Source organism: Mirounga angustirostris, unplaced genomic scaffold, assembly GCF_029215605.1.
Source record: "Mirounga angustirostris isolate CCGP_5_RB_7025 unplaced genomic scaffold, mMirAng1.0.hap1 SCAF_5, whole genome shotgun sequence".
NCBI classification, from domain to species: Eukaryota; Metazoa; Chordata; class Mammalia; order Carnivora; family Phocidae; genus Mirounga; species Mirounga angustirostris.
Genome location: NW_026991713.1, coordinates 8,915,402 through 8,936,471, shown reverse-complemented (window position 1 = coordinate 8,936,471; position 21,070 = coordinate 8,915,402). Strand labels below are relative to the sequence as shown.

General features: G+C 41.6%; 1 protein-coding gene across 1 annotated transcript in view; it reads right to left on the bottom strand.

The window, feature by feature from the left end:
* Nucleotides 1–1,738: 1,738 nt before the first annotated feature.
* The window catches only part of ENTHD1 (ENTH domain containing 1), a 104,271-nt gene continuing 84,939 nt past the window's right edge, over nt 1,739–21,070 (bottom strand). Inside the window, exons 5-6 of the mRNA XM_045872487.2 lie at nt 13,837–14,232; nt 1,739–2,353 (exon numbers count right to left, since the gene is read on the bottom strand). Coding sequence (XP_045728443.2) covers nt 1,752–2,353; nt 13,837–14,232 — 998 coding nt within the window. The 3' untranslated portion in view covers nt 1,739–1,751. The remainder of the gene's footprint in view (nt 2,354–13,836; nt 14,233–21,070) is intronic.

Sequence of the window (21,070 nt, the reverse complement as noted above, 5' to 3'; positions counted from 1 at the left end):
TTCTTGATCTTCTTCTGTTAGAATGCCTCAGGGCTTAGGCTTTCAGATTCTCTCCACTGTCACACTCATTCCTTTGGCAATTTTATCCAGTCTCATAGCTTTAAATAACCACAAATTACTAACCCCCAGCCTCCATTCCAATCTAGATCTCTCTCTCTGACTCAACTCTCACATCCAATTGTTTCCTGGGTATCTCCACTTGGGTTAATAGACATCTGAGATTTTAACCTGTCTAAAACTGAATGCCTCCACATTTCCCCTATCTGCAACCTTCCTCATTCCAGTTGATGGCAAGTTCATCTTGAATTTCAACTGCTCCATCCAATACCTTGGGTTTGGCGGTCACTCTTCTCTCTCATATATTTTATCCAACCTATCAGCAAATCCCTAAACAAATCACTTCTCATGTACCTACACTATGCCTAACCTGGCTTGATCCACCATCAGCTCTTACCTGGATAACTGCAATAGCCTTCTAATTGCCTTACCTGCCTCACCCCATGGCCCTGCATCCATCTCTCCCCCAAAGCCAACATGATCATTTAGAGCCCTAAGATCATTTTTCACTCTAAAACCTTGTCACAATTTTTATTTCATAGAGGAAAGGCCAAAATGTCTAACAATGGTCTTCTAAAACCTGTATCATCTGGCACTACTCCTTGCTCTTTCCTCCATGACCTCAAATCTCCTACTAATCTCCCCTTTCCTCACTTCACACCAGCCACAGTGACTTCCTTGCCCCTCCTCAAATATGCCAAACCTCCTCCCAGTTCACAGTCTTCCCACTAACAGTTCCACTAGCAGTTCCCTCTAGTTCATAACCCAGTTTGCATGGTGAAAATCAGTTTTGGCTTGGGAGTGCACCCAGCATTAGAATATTTTTGAAATGTCCCGTATTTCTTCAAAATAATCAGGAATTATTTTAGCTTTTAGTTGGTAATTGTCGAAACTGAGTGATGGGTACACGGAGCCCTTGCACTGTCCTTTCAAATTAATGTAAATCAGGAATAAAAGCATCTCTGGTGATTCTAATGTGCAGTAGGATTGAGAAGCACTGGTCTATGACCCCTAAACTAGATCATTTTCCCATAAATATAAAAATTGAGATATTTCTACTTGAAAGTCTGTCTTAATGAATTAAAAAAATACATATTAGATGAAAAATATCAAATTTATTTTCCAGATACAAGAAAAAAGTATGCATTTGAATTCACTTTGCAATATACATTAACAATAAAAACTCCTGTTCCGTGTCCTACTTGTCTCAACTTAACCCCTAACCAACGGTGGCAGCCACAGGAAAGGAAAGATTTCTGGGCCTTGGTCTGGGGAATCTGAAACTTGGCATGAGACCATAGGAAACAGCTACCCAGGCTATGAAGGGCTTCCTACTGCCTGCTTATCCAAATGCTCTAGAATAGCCATTTGCAGTTTGTCTTCTCACAACTTCACTGATGTTTAACATATTTGGAGGTAAAGTCCAAAGCGTGGAAGAATGAAATTTTCTTCAGTTTCAAAGGAACATTAGTTCATATTTAAGTCTGATAATATTATCAAAGGTGATACCTTTTCTCTTTAAAAAATAAACCAAATGAGTTTATCGGTTTGAAAGAGATTTGTTAATAACCCTGGCAAGGAAAAATCAAACCACCACCCTATTTTTGCCGTAATAATGAGAATCTATAGGAGGTTAACTTAGTCTTTGGGAAGTGGAACCACAGGAGTTCTACCAAAAATGGCTATGGAGCTTATTAGATGTGATCTGAGGTCCCCTCAGAAGACTGGGGAAGCGGTGAAGATTTGCTTAGTTGCAGACTATTCCCACTCATGCTCACCAGATGGCTATTGATGACATGAAGTTCCCTTATCACCATGCTCAGGTCTTCGTGTAGTTTGACTATGGCATTTTTCACCTCCCCGAGGAGAACCTTAATGGAATTGTTTCCTTCAGGCTCTTTCGGCAGACCTTCAGTTGTCTGAAAACTCGGACAGGACATAGAGGTGCAGTGGTCTACATTTGTGGTGGAAAACTCTGCCCAATTACTGCCAGAAGCAGGACTTGTCTGCTTCCTGGCAGACTCAGAGTTATCTGGAAGACGTTCCAGGAGATTGAGGTTGTCATTTTCCTCTTCATCAGAAGACACTAGGCCCCTAAGAGCTAAGGGGTGATGAGCCCTGGCTGTCTTATCTTCATCCTTAAAGGAGGCAGAAGACTGTTGATGGGACAGAGTCCAGAAGGAAGGTCCAGCCAAAATCGGGTATAAGAGATGAACAGACTTCTCTGGAGAGGTTGAATCAGGAGTTGACACAGATAAAGTGGAAAAGGAGGATGTTCCTTCAGAGGTGGTTGAAACTAAAACGTATAAACGGGAGAGAAAGATTATGTAACATACAAATGAGAGTAATAGCTAAAATAATTTTACAATGTAAAGTCCTATGGGTAAGGTCTCAACATAAATATACTACTTATAATGTTATATGTTAAATATTCATAATTAGCCTAAATAAACCCAAAGCAGGAAGTGGAGAAAATCTAAAGATGTATCATATCCCAATACCGCCATGGAAATGAAACTAACATAGAAGTATCAATATTCGCCTTGACTCTGAACTGTGCCCAACATATTTTTACACTACACTTAACAGAGAGAGCAGAAAAGTAAAGTATTACACCCTATTCTACTGGCTGGTGGCATTTTAAAAGTTGGCATTTAAAGTAGACAGTGTGAGAAAGCTGTAACTTAGATTCCTTCATCTTTTTTTTTTCTTCTACAAAGAATATTATGGCAAAATGAACAACGAACTACAAGTACCCAAAACCTGTGAAACGAATCTCTTTCTCTAACTGCTCAAATACAGTTGAGACTGAACTCCAAACCACCTGAGACCTGGAACATTTGAGTACACATATATAATTTTTTTTGACCAAGAAACAATAAATAAAATAAAAAGCATTTTAAACCTGTTTTCCGTAAAATTAAAAATTTGATAACATTTTAATTCCATTTCAGGCAAAATCATACTCTCTTCTTTTTGCACTTCACTCTAAATCATTATTTCCCAACCCGTGTTCCGAGGAACATTGTGTTCCTTAAGATGTTAAAAGACATTTTGTGAGAACAGGATTGTCAAGTCAGAGAAGACTGGGAAAATGCATATTGTGCCTCTCTTTAAGAGATTAACAATGAACACTAGCACATTGAAAGTTCTGAGAAATCTACAGTAATTTATTCAAGTGGTTTCCAAACTTTCCTTGACACAGAACTGTTTCTTGTCTTGGAATAGCTATTTACACTCATGCGTGTATTAGGTGGTACGCACGGTTCCAATGTCGTCGCAGCTAACTAGAGTTGTTACTTTAAAATAATAATTAAAAAAAAAAAAGCTGAAGTCATAGAAAGGAAAACAGGAACTTCATCGGCACATGGTCGAGGCAAGAGGAGTGCACAGAAGAATCTAGGTCAGCTTTTTCCTGAAAATGGTGAGAGCCTCAACGCATGTGTGTCCTGAGTCTGGGTGTGTGATGTTTGGGTCACAGCTGTCACCTGACATGTCCCTGCCCCATCCTCCTGTGTTGGCTCTCCTGTTTTCTATATCCCATATCTCTCTCTTTCTTGGTGTACCTCCATTTTGGGGTAGCACATTCTCCAAGAGGTCACTGAAAAAGGATAACACAGTTATGTTAGTCACATGGGCGTGATGTGGTTAAGATAAGCTGGTTAACTTTAACCTGGTTTCACTTGATGCCAGTGGTTCTCAAAGTGTGGTCCCCCGACACGCGGCAGCAGCACTCGGGAATTTGTTAGAAATGAGGTTCTTGGGCCCCATCACTCTAAACGAAATCAGAAATTGGGGTCGTGTCCAGGAAACTGAGGTTCAGCAAGCCTCCGGGTGTTTCTGATGGCTGCCAAAGTCTGAGAATCACTGCTTTCTCCTCTCGGTCCGCCTTTCTTTTGCTTTGTAGCTGCAACTGCTAACTAACTGGCTCATCATTGTTTACAGTTTCGTAGCTTCCATTCACAGGCTTTTGCTCATAAAAAGCCACTTCATCTCTGATTGCTGCACACCAATTTACTTTTGTTTCCAAACACACCACAGCTGTAGCAGGCACTTTGAGCTGCACGTCAGGGTGCCTCTCCTGCCCATTTAGTTACCCTGCTCCTGCTCGCTCACTCCAGGAGGTATGTGACTATCTTGTGAACATTCATCCTTTCCGTTGAAAATGGAGCTCCCATACGATCCAGCAATTGCACTACTGGGTATCCAGTACTGGGTATCCCTACAAATGTAGGGATCCGAAAGGGTACGTGCACCCCGATGTTTATAGCAGCAATGTCCACAGTAGCCAAACTGTGGAAAGAGCCAAGATGTCTATCGACAGATGAATGGATAAAGAAGATGTGGTGCAGATATACAATGGAATATTATGCAGCCATCAAAAGGAATGAGATCTTGCCATTTGCAACGACGTGGATGGAACTGGGGGGTGTTATGCTGAGCGAAATAAGTCGATCAGAGAAAGACATTTATCATATGACCTCACTGATATGAGGAATTCTTTTTTTTTAAAAAGATTTTATTTATTTATCCATTTGACAGAGAGAAACACAGCGAGAGAGGGAACACAAGCAGGGGGAGTAGGAGAGGGAGAAGCAGGCCTCCCGCTGAGCAGGGAGCCTGACGTGGGGCTCGATCCCAGGACCCTGAGATCATGACCTGAGCCGAAGGCAGACGCTTAATGACTGAGCCACCCAGGCGCCCCGATATGAGGAATTCTTAATCTCAGGAAACAAACTGAGGGTTGCTGGAGTGGGGGGTGGGGTGGGAGGGATGGGGTGGCTGGGTGATAGACACTGGGGATGGTATGTGCTATGGTGAGCGCTGTGAATTGTGCAAGACTGTTGAATCACAGATCTGTACCTCTGAAACAATAATGCAATATATGTTAAGAAAAAAAAAGAAGATAGCAGGAGGGGAAGAATGAAGGGGGGGAAATCGGAGGGGGAGACGAACCATGAGAGACTATGGACTCCGAGAAACAAACTGAGGGTTTTAGAGGAGAGGGGGATTAAGGGGATGGGTTAGCCTGGTGATGGGTATTAAAGAGGGCACATTCTGCATGGAGCACTGGGTGTTATGCACAAACAATGAATCATGGAACACTACATCAAAAACTAATGATGTAATGTGTGGTAATTAACATAACAATAAAAAATAAAAAAACCCATTCATCCTTCTCATACAGTGTATCTACCAGGGCTGAAATGCAGCAGATAAGCAGCAAGAAATGGCTGCATTTAAAAATCTCCCTGTGTGATAGATGTATGCGAATTAATGTTGCACCTGCTTAAAGATAGCACTGATAAAATTATTCCAAATGCTGATGTGTTAGCTCTAACTTTTTATACTCATGAAAAACATCAGACCAGTTAATTATCTCATTGTAACTTTAAACTTAAAAAGCATTTAGAAGAACTGCATTGCAAAAATATAATTACAAGTGCATTTCTAGAAATATTTTTAAACTCTCTTCAGCTGTAGTTGTAAATGTAAATTCTTCTGTTAGCAGCAGGTCCTTGGTCAACTAAACACTTCAGACTGCTCACTGTACAACAGAGGAACTTTTAATTCTTTGTCCAATTCCTCCCTCTCAGTTTTCCTGATACATAATGACTGTCAGGTTAAGAGTACACATGAATGAAAATATTTTGATTTTGTTCTGTGATATAGAAAGTAACATTTTACATAAATGTCCATAGCAAAATTATTCATAATAGCTAAAAAGTGGAAACAACTCAAATATCCATCAACTGATGAATGGATCAGTAAAATGCGTTTCTCTCTACAGCGGAATATTACTCAGCCATAAGAAAGAGTAAAGTACTGATTCATGCGACAACGTGGATGAACTCTGAAAACACTGTGTGAAGCGAAAGAAGCCAGGCACAAAAGGCACATATCGTACGATTCCATAACATGAGATGTCCAGAGTAGGCAAAAAGAGAAAGTAGATTACTGGTTGCGGGGTGGGGGGGGGGGGCTCTAGGGGTAGGGAGGAATGGGGAGTGACTGCTAATGGATGCAGGACTTCTTTGGGGTGATGAAAATGTTCTGGAATTAGTAGTCGTGATTGCACACCTCTGGGAATACTAAAACCCACTAAATTGTACGCTTTCGTAGGGTCCATTTTCTGGTACATGAATTAGATCTCAGTTTTTAAAAACATAATATTTGAAAATTTACTTTAATGTCATTATTATAAATAAGCTACATGAAAGAAACAGATTTAGGAATAACATAGGATTAGAGAGAAATGCTAATGAGTACACCCCTATCACTAACACTAAATTGTTATTGGCATGATTGGATTATTGGATTAATGATGACTTCTCTCACTTACCTATGAACTATAAATTTGGTTCACTGAATTAAAAAAAATCAAATCAGTGTGTCTTTTTGCCTGCAAGAAGGCAGGCAGGAGCTGAAGGGCTGGAGGAACTGCCGGGACTGCGTCTGGGGGCAGCGCAGGGGTGCCGCTCTGACTTCCCTGCTGGGTCTGATGATACTCCTTCACCCTCCACTCTGCGTGCTGCTTCTGAACCAGCCTGACGGGGAGCTCAGGGTTAGCTAAGACCGTTTGCCGAGCTGTTTCCTACCATTCTCCCCATTTCTTTTTGGGAAATGTTCATTATTCTGGCTCTGAAGCCTTTTATAGACAAAAAGTTAAAGGACGTGTGTGTGTGTGTATGTGTGTGTGTGTGATGTTTGGTTTCTTTCCTTAGCAAAGATGAACTGAGAAACAGCTCTACTGAACAACCACTACTGAAATCCAGAGTACAAAAATGGAATCAATGAGATATAAACAAAGGATGGAGCCAGTGAGAATGCTCACCACTATCCCAGCATGAGAATGTATAGATTTTTTTTCCTCTCCCCAAATTAGAAAGTAAAGTCCAGCACAGTCTAACACACTTACCCGAACTGTGGCTCATGAATATAGTGATTTGGCTTCTGTGCATCTATTAGCTCCCTTTTTCTTTTCAGTGTGCACGACAAACGATCTAATGACCTAAAGGAATAGTTTGACCTACAGATAAATAACTTAAAGTTTAAATGGAGGAGGAGAAGGAATGGACTGTTCTAGGAACAGAGCTATTTAGCATCAAGAGGTCAAAGGAGTGGCTGCAGCAAATCCGTCATTCAGTGGAAGTATCAGAATGAAAACATTAACCTGTATTTGGTGGCTGCCTTGGACAGAGCCCCCTGACAGCTGAAATCTGCTACACTGTGAGTGTGTAAATCTTTTTAAATTCACCCAGCTCTTTATCTCCAAAGAGTTTACACTACCAGGCCTGGACCCTTCATATACACAAATACTTCTTAAAACAATAAAATAGAAAAACAGAAAATAGACGCTGTCTTTTCTAGCCTCGATCATCCAGCGTCCACGGAGACTAGCCATCAAACCCACCTCATCGTTTCCTGAATTCCTCCACCATGAGTCACCTTCAGCCATTCCTCTGAGCACTCCCTAGAACATGTCATCACTCAAGAACTGCCCTACTCTGAAATCTTGCTTTCCAAGATGACTTCTTCTCGATTACTTCCAGCCCTCTCGTTCCGTTTAATGCATCTACACTTTGGCCTCATTGAGCCAGTAGATCCAATAATCCTTTTATTCTCTCTCATTCCATCAATACCCACCTGACTCCCCTCTCTTGTCGAGTCTAGAATCCCATTATCCATCACTTGAACCACTTTCTTCCCCCCATCACCCCCTGCCATGTTCTCTGCTTTATCTGCTGCTAATTCCTAATCCGGGAGTCAGCAGACCTTTCCTGTAAAGAACCAGATTGTAACTACTTTAGGCCTTATGGGACGTAGGGTCTCTACTGCAAGTACGCTCCGCTTTGCAGCACAGAAGCAAACAAAGATGACACGTAAACCAATTACTGTGGTTGTTCCAGTAAAACTTCATTTACAAAAATAGGGAGGGGCCTCATTTGGCCCCAAAGCTATGGTTTGCAAGTTCCTGTCCTAATCCTATTTCAATTCAAGTATCTACCTTTTTCATTCCTACCCCCAGGCGGCTCAGCACTATTGAAGAAAAGGATCCTGCAAATTAGGATTCCTGCAAATTAGGATTCCTGCAAATTAGGATTCCTGCAAATTAGGATTCCTACAAATTACGGCTCCTGGCTCCTTTGTCAAATCAGTGTCTTATCAGCTCCTTCTTCCATTCTCTGGAGTGGCAAATCTAAATTGTACCAGTCCTTTCACCGACTTCTACCACCACTCCAAACCCCTTGGTCTGGGCAGGTGACCTCAGACAATAAGATATGGAGGCCATGACATATAATGTGTAGTGCATGAAAGCTCGACACATCTTAATTATTAAAAACCACAAAACCCTTCTCTCACATCTGATACATCCTTTCCCCTCCTTCCGTACAGGCCCTCAGGATGAGGTGTTTTCTATTCTGGATTCTAGCCTCCTTGCCCCCGGCCATGCCCCATCTCAGGCTAGCCCCCCTCCCTCTCCCCTGCTCTTGTCTCCCAGCTCCCACCCCATTTCCTTCCAGGCAACAGCCCCCCTGCCGGGCTCCCTGCTCCAGTTTCACCCCCTCCATGACAGTCCTCCACATTCCCTGACACAGTAATTTTTCTAAACACATTTGAAAAGCCACTTACCCGGTTTAACACCTTTAGTGACTTGCATTCTCTTCAAAATAAAGTCCAAGCTTCTTAACCTGGCCCACACAGCTCCTCATCATCTGTTCTGGCATAATTTTCTAGTGTTTTCTTCCATTATTTGTTCATGCACACATTCCATCCCTGCTTTACTAGGCTGCTTTTAATTCACTTATTAAATACTGGGTACCTATTATGTCCAAGACACCGTGCCTGGTGCTGGGGAATACAATAGTAAACAAGCAGACACGGTCCCCTCCCTCAGGAAGGGGCATTCCACTTAGGGGTGGGGAGACATTAAACAATTCAATACATACATAATTATACTGAATTATATAATAGAATTAAAATTAGACCATACGTGCTAGAAGGATACTTATAGGTACTAAGACAACATATAGTGGGAGGGGGATTTGAAATAATAGAGGGGGTCAGGAAATCTTGCAGAAGTGCTCTCTGAGCTGACCCCTGAAGGATGAGTAGGAGTGAACTGAGGAAGGGGTGGATCAGAAGTGTTCTGGTCTGAGGGAACAACAGTACAAAGGTGGCGAAGCAATTTGGTTTACTTGACAAAACAGAAACAACACAGGCTGCTGGGAGAGGCAGAAGCTAGGCCGAGCAGGGTATGGAAGGCTATCTGATCTCTAGGAACACAGTGAGAAGTCTGGGGTTTCAGTGGGGGAATTTAGTCCTCAAGTCTTCTGGCTGTTCTGTGGAGAATGAATCGGAGCTCCTAGACTCTCTTTGGTCAGTCATAACTGTGCATTTTTCCTCAGCCTGGAATGCCCTTTCTGGAAGCATAGGAGTCTCCTCGTTCCTGAGAATAAGAAAGGAACTCCTGGGTACTTTTGGGAAATAACCAGAATGGATCTGGAGGGTTAGGAGGGGGCTGGGGGCCTAGAGCTCGAAAAGTGGAACTAAAAATATGGACACTGGAGTAATAGCAAACTTTTCTATGGCACCTGCCTGGTACCAGATCCTACTCGGATCTGTTTTGTGTTTGTGAATTCATGGAACCCCTCCAGCAGCTGTATGTGGCAGTGCCAGCCTGTTCCCAAATGCCCTGTAGATGAAGACACTGATGCATACGGGTCACAAAACCAGTGGCTGGGCTGAGATGATGAACCCCAGCTGTGTGACTCCAGAGCCTGAGCCGCTAACAACTCTGCAATTCACCACTCTCTGTGCTATGATGGAATATATACTCCATCTCCATGTTTTAAAACCCAAAATACAGTATGAAGATTTTGCCTTAAACAGTCATATGCATTTAAAAAATTAGAATAGAGCGCTGTGAATGGTGCAAGACTGTTGAATCTCAGATCTGTACCTCTGAAACAAATAATGCATTATATGTTAAGAAAAAAAAAAAAAGAAGAAGAAGAAGGTAGCGGGAGGGGAAGAATGAAGCGGGGGAAATCGGAGGGGTAGACGAACCATGAGAGACGATAGACTCTGAAAAACAAACTGAGGGTTCTAGAGGGGAGGGGGGTGGGAGGATGGGTTAGCCTGGTGGTGGGTATTGAGGAGGGCACATTCTGCATGGAGCACTGGGTGTTGTGCACAAACAATGAATCATGGAACACTTCATCTAAAACTAATGATGTAATGTATGGGGATTAACATAAGAATAAAATTTTTTAAAAAAATTTAATAAATAAATAAATAAATAAAATCTTAAAAAAAAATTAGAATAGAAATCAAGTTTATATTTACCCACATATTTATCATTTCCAGTGCTCAGTTTTTCCTCCCCACCAAATGCACTGGGGTCTTCCCCTCCATGAATAGTTTAACAGTCAGTCAAGGATTCAGGCAGAGTTTATAGACAGAATGTGGGGTGGGGCTCACCCCTTCCGAGTTTCCCTCCCTTTTGGGATTTCCCGCAGAACTGTCCAGCTCCTTTGCCAGTACTGAAGCTCTCTTTTGATACCTCATATGACTGAAGTGTGCCCTCCCGGTCTTAATGTTGGCTAGTGTATTTTTCAGCTCTGGAACTCTCATTTCATTCTTTCTTTACAGATGATAGTATTCTGATGAAATTCTCCATCTTTCCCTCTGTGCTCTTGATCATATTAATCACAGTTATTTTAAAGTACCTATCTTATAGCATCAGTATCTAGCTTATCTGTGGGTCTGTTTCTGCTGTCTGTTTTTCTCCTGGATTTTATTTTATTTTATTTTATTTTTTAAGATTTTATTTATTTATTTGAGAGAGAGAGTGAGAGAGAGAGAGAGCACAAGAGGGGGGAGCGGGAGAGGGAGAAGCAGACTCCCTGCTGAGCAGGGAGCCTGATGTGGGACTCGATCCCGGGACTCCAGGATCATGACCTGAGCCGAAGGCAGTCGCTTAACCAACTGAGCCACCCAGGCGCCCTCTCCTGGATTTTAAATGCCAAAAATTTTGCACAAAAAATGACAGGAGCTCTTAAGAAAGGATTTCGTTGTCTTCTAGAAGACAGATGGGATACAAAGCAATGACTTTGCTCTAGCTGGAGCTGGGTTGCAGCATTTGTGAGGGCTAGTCTCGTTCTGGTTTGCCCTTCCGCCTAGACGGTAGTTCTGGTGCTTCGGGTGGGGCCTGTCAGCGGCCCCGGCTCAGAGCATGGAGTCCTTACCAGAGCCACTACAACATGGCAGATCCTGAACTCTGACCTCTGTCTCCCAGCACCATGAGATGATTCGAATCTCATGGGTGGCGTGTTGGCCCCTTCGAAGCTGCTTCTCATGCAGTTTCTTGGCACCACATCCAGAATGTGTGCCTCTTCAGCAGGAGGCAGATGTTTCAGTAGGAAATTACACAAAGACTTTCCGGCTTTCTCCTCTGTGACTTCCTCTCCTCTGGAATATTGACTCCTGGCGTCCCTGCCACCTGGGAAGCCCTAAACTCCAAACCTATCTCCCAAGCTCAGCGAGACCGTGGAGAGTCCAGGTCTCTGACTTTCCCTCAGTTTCTATATCCTGCTCTGCTAACAGGCAAATGATCCACGGTGGGAAAACTGAGGTGAATGTGGGACCAACTAAAAGTACTAGTTTCCTACTTTATTCACATCACTTCTGACACCAAATGTTTGGGTTTTACACACAAGGATTTCTCTCTTTCTCTGTATGTGACACCAACTAGGTGTCCTATAATTTAACTCCATTCTGACACTACCCAGAGTTAGTGCAGACCCCAGAGATTAAAAGCTCAATCCCTTAATCTCAAGACTCAAGTTTTAGGACTGCCCTCCACTTTAGATGCCAATCAAAAGTCTAGGCCTCCTGTATTTCTGACCTGCCGGCTATAAATTGAGGGATCCCATGATCCCTTCCTTGGGTTTGATAATTCACTACAATGGCTCATGGAACTTAGGAAAGTGCTTTACTTACTATTACTGGTTTATTATAAAGAATACAACGCAGAACAGCCAAATGGAAAGGATGCATAGGGCAAGGTATGGGGAAGGGGCCCAGAGCTTCCAAGCCTTCTCTGGGTATGCCACCCTCCCAGAAACTTCATGTGTGCACCAACCTGGAAGCTGTCTAAACCCCACTGTCTAAGGTTTTTTATGGAGGTTCCATTACAGAGACATGATTGATCAAATCACTGGCCATGGGTGATTAATTCAACAACCCTAGAGGTCAAGGGGTGGGGCTGAAAGTTCCAAACCTCTAACCACCTGATTGGTTACTCTGGCAACCAGCCCCCAACCTCCAAGGGTTACCTCAGCATAAACTCAGATATGGAAGAAGGATCTTATTACAAATAACAAAAATGTAACTCTTCTCACCCCTATCACTCAGGAAATTCCAAGGGTTTTAGGAGCTCTGTGCCAGGAGCCAGGGATGAAGACCAAATATATATTTCTCATTATATCACAACATCACAGTCCTTTTCCGAAGGATCTTGACCCATTCTGTGTTTTCTACCTTGGTTGTTTTACAGGACTTCAAACCAGCTTTTAATAGTTTTCCAGCTTTAACCAGTATTTTTGGTGGGAGGGTTAGAACAATACTATCTACTTCATTATAAATAGAAGCAAGTCTTCCTTCCTAACTGGCTTTAGAGGAGCTTCCAGCTAATTTTTATAACTAAGTGTACTTGGTACACAGGCAGCGGCCAAAAACTATTTTCAATGATCTTTTGGGGGGTATTTGGGAAAGAAATGAAATCAAAGTAACAATTTCCCAGGGGAACAACCATGCACTGAAACCACCATGCTCACCGCGACCAGTACTCAGTGGCTTCCACATTAGCAGTCTCTGCAGAAGAGTTAATTTGGTGACAAAACTAAGACTCTGTTTATTTTTAGGCTATTCGGTCCCCCCCAAGTTCTGCGAAGGGCAGCAAGGAGAATCTGCTATCATTCACGGAGGTGAGTTTCTTTAGCCTCGACATGTTGGCTTCCATTGTTTGTACATATATGGCACTTTTGACCTGAGTTTGAGGCAGTTTAAAATATTTTTATTAAAAACTTTATATTTATATGAGTTCGTCAGCATTATTATACATAAGAACCAATAAAGCTACTCAGTCTTTGAAAAATGCACGAACAAACAAATCCTTCTTTTACTAATTGACTTTAAAGAAGAAAGCATAATTATACAATGTAGGATTTGGTAACTGACAGCCAACAACCTGGATTCCCTTTACCATCCAGGCTCAAGAATACTGCGACCCTTTGAATGTTTTATAGGACAGAAAAAGGAAGAGATTCTCCACTGTTGTTTTGCAATCGGTACACAGCCCTTTAAAAAGGCTGCACGTGCGCGCGCACAAACACACACACACATATTGTGTGTATACACAGCAATATACATAATAACTAATTCTTCTTATACAGTCTCTAAATAAGTAACCTAAATGCCTAACAGGAAGCTCTTATTTAATGCTAATTCTTTCTTATTTGTTCGGCATTAGAATTGCTCAGAACTTGTGCTTCCACCAAGCACCTGGAGCTCCCAACGGAGAACTGCCTCTCAGGACTTTAATAAAAGTGGTGCTTTCCCAACTGAGACGTCCTTCTGTCTGGTGTGGACATTTTAATACCACTGGATGGAGAGTGAAAGTAGGGAACCAAAAACAGAGGCAGAAAGCACAGAAAAGTAACAGAAGAATGCTTTAAAAGAAGGGTGTGTGTGTGTGTGTGTGTGTAGACTCACCCCACGTGGTCACAGGCTTGAGGTTTTCCTCATCCATCTGAGCAATGCTGGATTGTGTTAGCTTCTGAAAGTCCTTATTGCTTACAATCTCCTTCACTGGGTTAAATGTTTTAAATGAGGGAGAGACATAGAGCGTCTCTACAGAGGCTTGATTATAGAAAGTAGAATCGGACTTTGACATCCTTAAATTAGGGCTGATAAACTCTTCTTTATCCGGTGACCAAAATGATGGTAAAGCTGTCAACATTTCAAAAGTTCTTGCAGCTGACTGCATTTCTAGAGGCATTTGCAAAGGGCGTTCGGTTACAGTATTTGTAATGGTATGGTCTGATTTCTTGTCCAAACTCACATTTGTCTGCAGAGATGGGCTCTTTTCTGTGCCCCTAGGCACAGCATCTGTAAAATGACAAATAAAAACTATGATCAAAAAATACAGCTGAAAGTATTCTATTCCAAGTCTGTTGCCATTTTATTTATTTTTTATTTTTACTTTTTTAAAGTCAACTCTGCACCGCACGTGGGGCTCGAATTCGTGACCCTGAGATCAAGAGCTGCATGCTCCACTGACTGAGCCAGTCAGGCACCCCCAAATCCGTTGCAATTTTAATAAATCAGATTTTTTAATGCCATAACAGGATTCTCTATTTAGTTGTTTCTACTTTCTTACTATGTTTTTCTTCTGCCTATATAAAGTATACCTCAGCTATTACTGATGCATTAGTCATTTGGTGGCTATTTCTCTCTCTCCTCACTGAAGCACAAGACAAGGAAAGCTTCAAATAACTTGTCTTTAAATATTTCTCTCTTCACCCACTTAATCTGTCTCTGAAGCCACTATATTTTTAGTACCTTCAAACATTCATCTTTTACAAGATAAACTAGAGAAAATATGCCACATCATACTGGTCTATCCCTATAGAACCCCCAGCTACAAAAAAAGTCTATTCCCCCTATAATAAAAAAATGTCTTCTTGTCCCAGTGTCTAGGCAAAGCCCATGAAAGAAAACCCTACTTAGGTAGCAGCCTAATTTTAATAAACTGTTTGTCTATGTGGGAGAGCAATCTCTCAGAGCCGCTGTGATGATTACCAAAATGTAAGTTCCATCAGGTTGGAATCTTTGTCCATTTCATTCATTACTATCACCACAGGGTACATAGACTATAACAAAGTACCTGGAATGTAATGGACAAGCAATATTTATTACAAATGGAAGAACTGAAAGGAACAGATATTTAAGGTGGGTCTGATATAGGAAGATCTATTGAATCTATAAATTATGAACCTGGTCCAAATTTTTAGATGCGAATTGCTATCAACACTCAGTGCTAGGGCTTGCTCTCAAGTAGTTTTACCTGAAGTTGGATATGGAAGGAAAGAGAATTCTCTTAAGAGACAGAGTTGATGAAATGAGAGGCATAATGAGGTGAGAGTGGGCAAAAGGAAGACGAAATCATTTGAAGCTTCCAGAAGAGAAGAGGATACAGGAACTGTGTAATCTGCTATCAAGGGCTGACATATCACAATGCATATCATAACCCACCTCGCAAAGTATGTTTATAGGCCGTCACCATCACTGTCAGGCTCTGAGTTATTAAAGAAAAACAGATCTCCGTTGACTCTAAAAACCTTCCCTCCCCTTTTCACCTACCGTTGGAGGCCAGCCTGGGCAAAAGGGCTGCTGGGAGGCCACAGCATCAGACCTCACTGCCTCTGTCAGGAAGTCCAGTTCTTTCCAACCCTCTCAGCTGCAAGCTTTCTCATCTTTTCAAACTCAATTCAAGCTTCACATTCTCCTGCCCCAATCCTTTCCTTTTCTTTCCTTGCCCTATCCTGTTCTTTGTCTTTCCTCCCCACACCCTGTTAGGAGCCCTGTGGATTATCATTTCTCCCCAGTCTGGCCCCTACCTGAGAACAGGCCTCTGAAGAGACCTTAGAAGGAGTCTTGTTTGTGCCCCTTAACAGCGCGGTCCCTAGGATGTGCTCAGTAAATGCTTGTTGAGGAAAAGGACAAATCGAAGCACAAGGATAAAGAAAAAGTAATGCCTTTGTTTTTTTTTTAAATCAAATATAGCTTACTAAATAATAATTAAAAGAAACAGCAAATCAGTAGATGAAAGTAACTTCCAAAATATCTCTAATTTGCATATGACCAAGTTATATCTAGTTGGTAAAAGGGTCTGTTAAAAATACTAATATATTCCTGGTAGAAAGCTAGATTTACAGTATTCCCAAGTACATGTGTACATCACCATATTTACATAAAAGCATTCCTTAAAAATGAACCGTAGTCAAAGATTTCTCCATTGATTTCCATTTTACATCTGAGAAAAATGGGGGAAAAGCATTTTTCTACAGCAACAGAATCATCTTAAAATTTAGCAATATGTCAAGTAAAATAATTCAGAATGACAATGACTTACTGATGGAAATACTCATAAGAACACTCAATCTAAATCAAAACTGGGATGTATAAACTCACCTGTAGAGCCATCATTTTACTTTATTATTTATTATTATTTTTTTAAGTAATCTCTACGCCCAACAAGGGGCTCCCACTCATGACCCCGAGGTCAAGAGTTGCATGCTCTAGTGACTGAGCCAACCAGGCGCCCCTAGCCATCATGTTGATGTTTAGTACAAAAGCTTAGAATTATAAAAGAAAAAGTTATCTTAAAATTCAATGAGACGGGGCGCCTGGGTGGCTTAGTAGGTTAAGTGTCTGACTCTTGATTTTGGTTCAGGTCCTGATCCCAGGGTTGTGCAATCCGAGCCCTGTGTTGGGCTGGGCTTGGAGTCTGCTTGGGATTCTCTCTCCCTCTGCCCCCCCCCCACCCCACCCCAGCCACTCAGGTTCGGCTCTCTCTTTCTCTATCTCCCTCTCAAAAAAAAAAAAAAAAATCAATGAGACAAACCAGACTGAAGTCTAGCCCCCCTCTTTCCCAACTGTCCAGGAGGAACAGAACGCAGTCTTCTAATTGCTTAGACTTTGTTTGTTTGTTTTAAAAAATTCATTTATTTGTCAGAGAGGGAGAGAGCACAAGCAGAGGAGCGGCAGGCAGAGGGAGAAGCAGGCTCCGCTGAGCAAGGAGCCTAATGTGGGGCTCGATCCCAGGACTCTGGGATCATGACCTGAGCCAAAGGCAGATGCTTAACCAACAGAGCCACCCAGGTGTCCCTAGACTTTGTTTTTTAAACTGGTAATCTTTTTTTCTTTTTAAGATTTTATTTATTTGAGGGCGCCTGGGTGGCTCAGTCAGTTAAGCATCTGCCTTCGGCTCAGGTCATGATCCCGGAGTCCTGGGATCGAGTCCCACATCGGGCTCCCTGCTCCGCGGGGGGCCTGCTTCTACCTCTCCCACTCCCCCTGCTTGTGTTCCCTCTCTCGCTGTGTCTCTTTCTCTCAAACAAATAAATAAAATCTTAAAAAAAAAAAAAAAGATTTTATTTATTTGAGACAGAGAGAGAGAGAGAAAACAAGCTGGGGGGAGGGGCAGAGGAAGAGGAAGAAGCAGACTCCTTAATGAGCAGGGAGCCTGATGTGGGGCTCGATCCCAGGACTCTGGGATCATGGCCTGAGCTGAAGGCAGATGCTTACCCTACTGAGCCACCCAGGCATTCCTAAACTGTAATCTTTTTAATGAATAGAACAGTATGATCTAAAGAAGAAAGCATGACAAGATTCAAAAATAATGATTTTAAATGCGGTGTAGATGACAGAGGAAAATGTTTACTTAACTAGAAGGTGGAAGAGGCCTGAAGAGTCTAGAGAGTAAGCTGTGCTGGGGGCCTCCGCCGCCTCCTTGCTCCACCCCTCTTCCTGTGTGACACGTCAAACAAATCCTCCGAAGTCCAACCACTACTTTATTTATAGTTAATATTCACAAATCCTTCAAAACTCCCTCTTGTTTCAGTGACAAAGTCTAAATTCCTTGGGTTTTAAAGGCCCTCCATTGCTGCTTCTTTTTTTTTAAATTCGTTTTTCCTTTTCCTTTCTTTTTGGTTACAGTCACTCTAGAAAACTAATATACCTGCTAAGGCCTTTACTGAGTTAAGGAAGTCTGACCCACTTGCATCTGGCTCTACATGGTCTGGAGGTATTACATGGGGGTGTCAGCCATACCACAGAGTTTGGCTAGCTGCTAAATGCAAAGTGGAAGGTGGCAGAGTTATAGCTTGCAAATACTCTCCCAGCCAATCCTTCCAGTTTCTGGAGAGCATGACCCTGAACAACAGCTTAATTCTTCATCAAAGGATCCACTGAAGACCCTTCAACTTGACTTCCATTTATATACACATTATCTAGAAACCTCTACTGCCTTCCAACTTTCAATAACTTCACTTTTTTATTTTCTTTTTTAAAAATTGAGCTACAATTGACATATAACATTGTATTATGTGTACCACATAGTGATGTGGTATGTGTGTATATTGTAAAATGATCACCACAGTAAGTCTCATTAACATCCACCACAGTTATATATTTTTTTCTTGTGATGAGAACTTGTAAGATCTACTCCCTTAGCAACTTTCAAGTATACAACACAGCATTGTTAACCTTAGTCACCATGTTGTACATTACATCCCCAGGGCTTATTTTATAACTGGAAGTTTGTACCTTTTGATCATCTTCACCCATTTCTTCTTTTCCCATTATTATTATTCTATTGCTTATTTTCTATTGCTACTCAACAGGAAACTAACCTCCAGTCAGGCCATCTCTTCCACACTCACATATCCCATGTTCATTAGGGTCCCTTTAGCTTCATTCCCTATGGTTCTTTAGCTTTACTACAATCGATTTCTTACCCTGCACACCAACACTGGAATACCCTCTCCCTTCTCTATCTATTTCAACCCTACCAACTTCTCAAGGCGCATCTCAACTACTTCTGGAAACTATTTCCAATCGTGTCTACCTAATCCTTCCCTTCTCTGCATAGTAAATATTAGTTTCTGTAAATTCATTTTTTTGGTAAATTCAGTTTTTTCACTAATTATATACTCTATTGAACCGATAATACATCATATTAAGTTTCTTCATTCTGACTTTAGAGCCTCCACCATGCTTTTCCATGTAGGAGGTATGCAAATATTTGTTAAATTTAATAATTTATAAATTATCTAATATAAATGTTGTATGTTGATTTTGTGTATAATAATGTACACTGTATGTGAACGTTGAAAGGAATAATAATCAATCAAGAAACACTTGCTGAGCACCTACTGTTTGCACTGGACTGTATTAGACTCTGGAGCCATACATAAATGCAAGTCACAGTTCCTACTGTCATTGAACATAAGATCAACTGTGGATTTTATAGGGGTAGGTAGGTAGAATATATATACATACCTGCATATACATATGTATATACATACAAAAGTATATGTAAGATAAACACATAGAAATAACTAATAATACAAGTTACCAGTTCAGTTTCATAATGTCTAAGAGATTGTAGTTTCTCAATAACTGAGTAAACATAAAGAATACATTTGTATAATACAGTAAATTGAACATGTTCAGATTGGGTTCCCCCGAAAACCCCGAAAGCAGACTCTGAGAAACAGACTTGGATGCAGGTAGCTGATCTGGCCAGCGATCCCAAGAGCACGAGTGAAGGAGTGCAAAAGGTCAAACAAAAAAGAGATAAAGTCAATAAAGTGTATTAATGGCCAGATGACTATTGTGGGCAAATGAGGTTCGAGCCAGCTGGGTGCTGCAGAGCTGTCCTTTCAGGAATGGGAAGGAGACTCTTGCCTTCACTGGTTCAGTGTTGCCCCCATGAGTAATAAATCTGTGTCACTTCTAGGCTGTCCCGCGCTTATGCTGAACAAGTCTCTGCGCTCCAGAGGAAGCTCTGGAAGAGGACTTGGGAGACACGGGCACTCTCGGGGTACATGGGAACTAGTCGCCGGGACTGCAGTGGTCCTCAGAGGCAGGCCCAGAGACTATGGGGTGGGGCATTCACTGCACTGCTACAAGATATATTCATTTATCAGCTTTCCTCCCCCAAAACCCACTGAAGTGGCAGAAATGGAACAAAGAGGTATAAACCTAGAAGGCCAAACAGAACAGGAGAGAAGAGAGGACAACAGGAGAGAAGACAAGATGAGAGATGTCAACAAATTGTTAGAAAAGGAACAGTTGATGGAGTAAGGAAGTAAACCCCCAGACACCTGGAGAGGGGAAGCCAATGTGAAAAAAATCAATTCCTACCACAGAACTCCCGAAAGTTTCAGGAAGGGGAGGGTGAGGCACCTTGGAAGGCTGGGGACTTTGTGCCTCATTATTTGGGGGAGAGGATCCTCATTCAGACAAACAGTGAGAGATGTATTTGTTGCCTGGACATTCCAATATATGTAGAAGAGTGTGGATAGATGCTGAGTAGCCACTGGATGGGCTGGGCCGGTTATAAAGCTATTGTCTCTTAGTTTTGTGACACTGGGGACGGGACACCACAGACCACACCTCTGCTTTGCTGCCTCATTTTGTAGCGCAATTCTTCCTAAAACAGTCTGATCCTACTACGCTTAATTTCTTTCAGTTCTTCAAATTTACCATGTTTCCTCTTTCTAACAAGCTTTCACCCATACTGTTTTTGTGCCTGAAATGCTCTTCCCCCTCTTTATATCTGATTTCCAATTTCCAAGGTGATGCCCATTAGGTAGACATACATTTGCATATCTCTGTATTTTTGCTCATGCTGCTCCCTCAGCCTAGAATATCCTTCATCCCTACCCTTCTCCTCTATCAAAAATGGTTTCATTTGTCTAAACTCAATTGAAATACTACCTCTTTTGTGAAATCTTTATCCTCCAAGCTAAAATGAATCTCTCTTTTCTTTGTTTTTGCATAATACAATATGGATATTCATTTTTCTCACTTATTTCATTATTTAAAATATTAGTCACATTTGACAAATATTTATTAAGTACAAGGATGTGACAGGCACTATTCTAAGCTCTGTAACAGCGGTAAACAAATTTGTTTATGACTCAATTATAATTTCTTGTTTATAGATGTATCACCTCCAGTAGACTGCAAACTTCTTCAGGGCACACATCGTATCCAACTTGCTCAACCCATAAGTGACTAGCAGAGTATGTGACAGTCATTTGATAAATGAATCATTATATGGATGGTCTAGTTCAACAAATTATTATATGGATGGTCTAGTCATCAAAATAAACTCAACTGTTGAGAAAAAAGTCTTGGGGGACATCCTAATTCA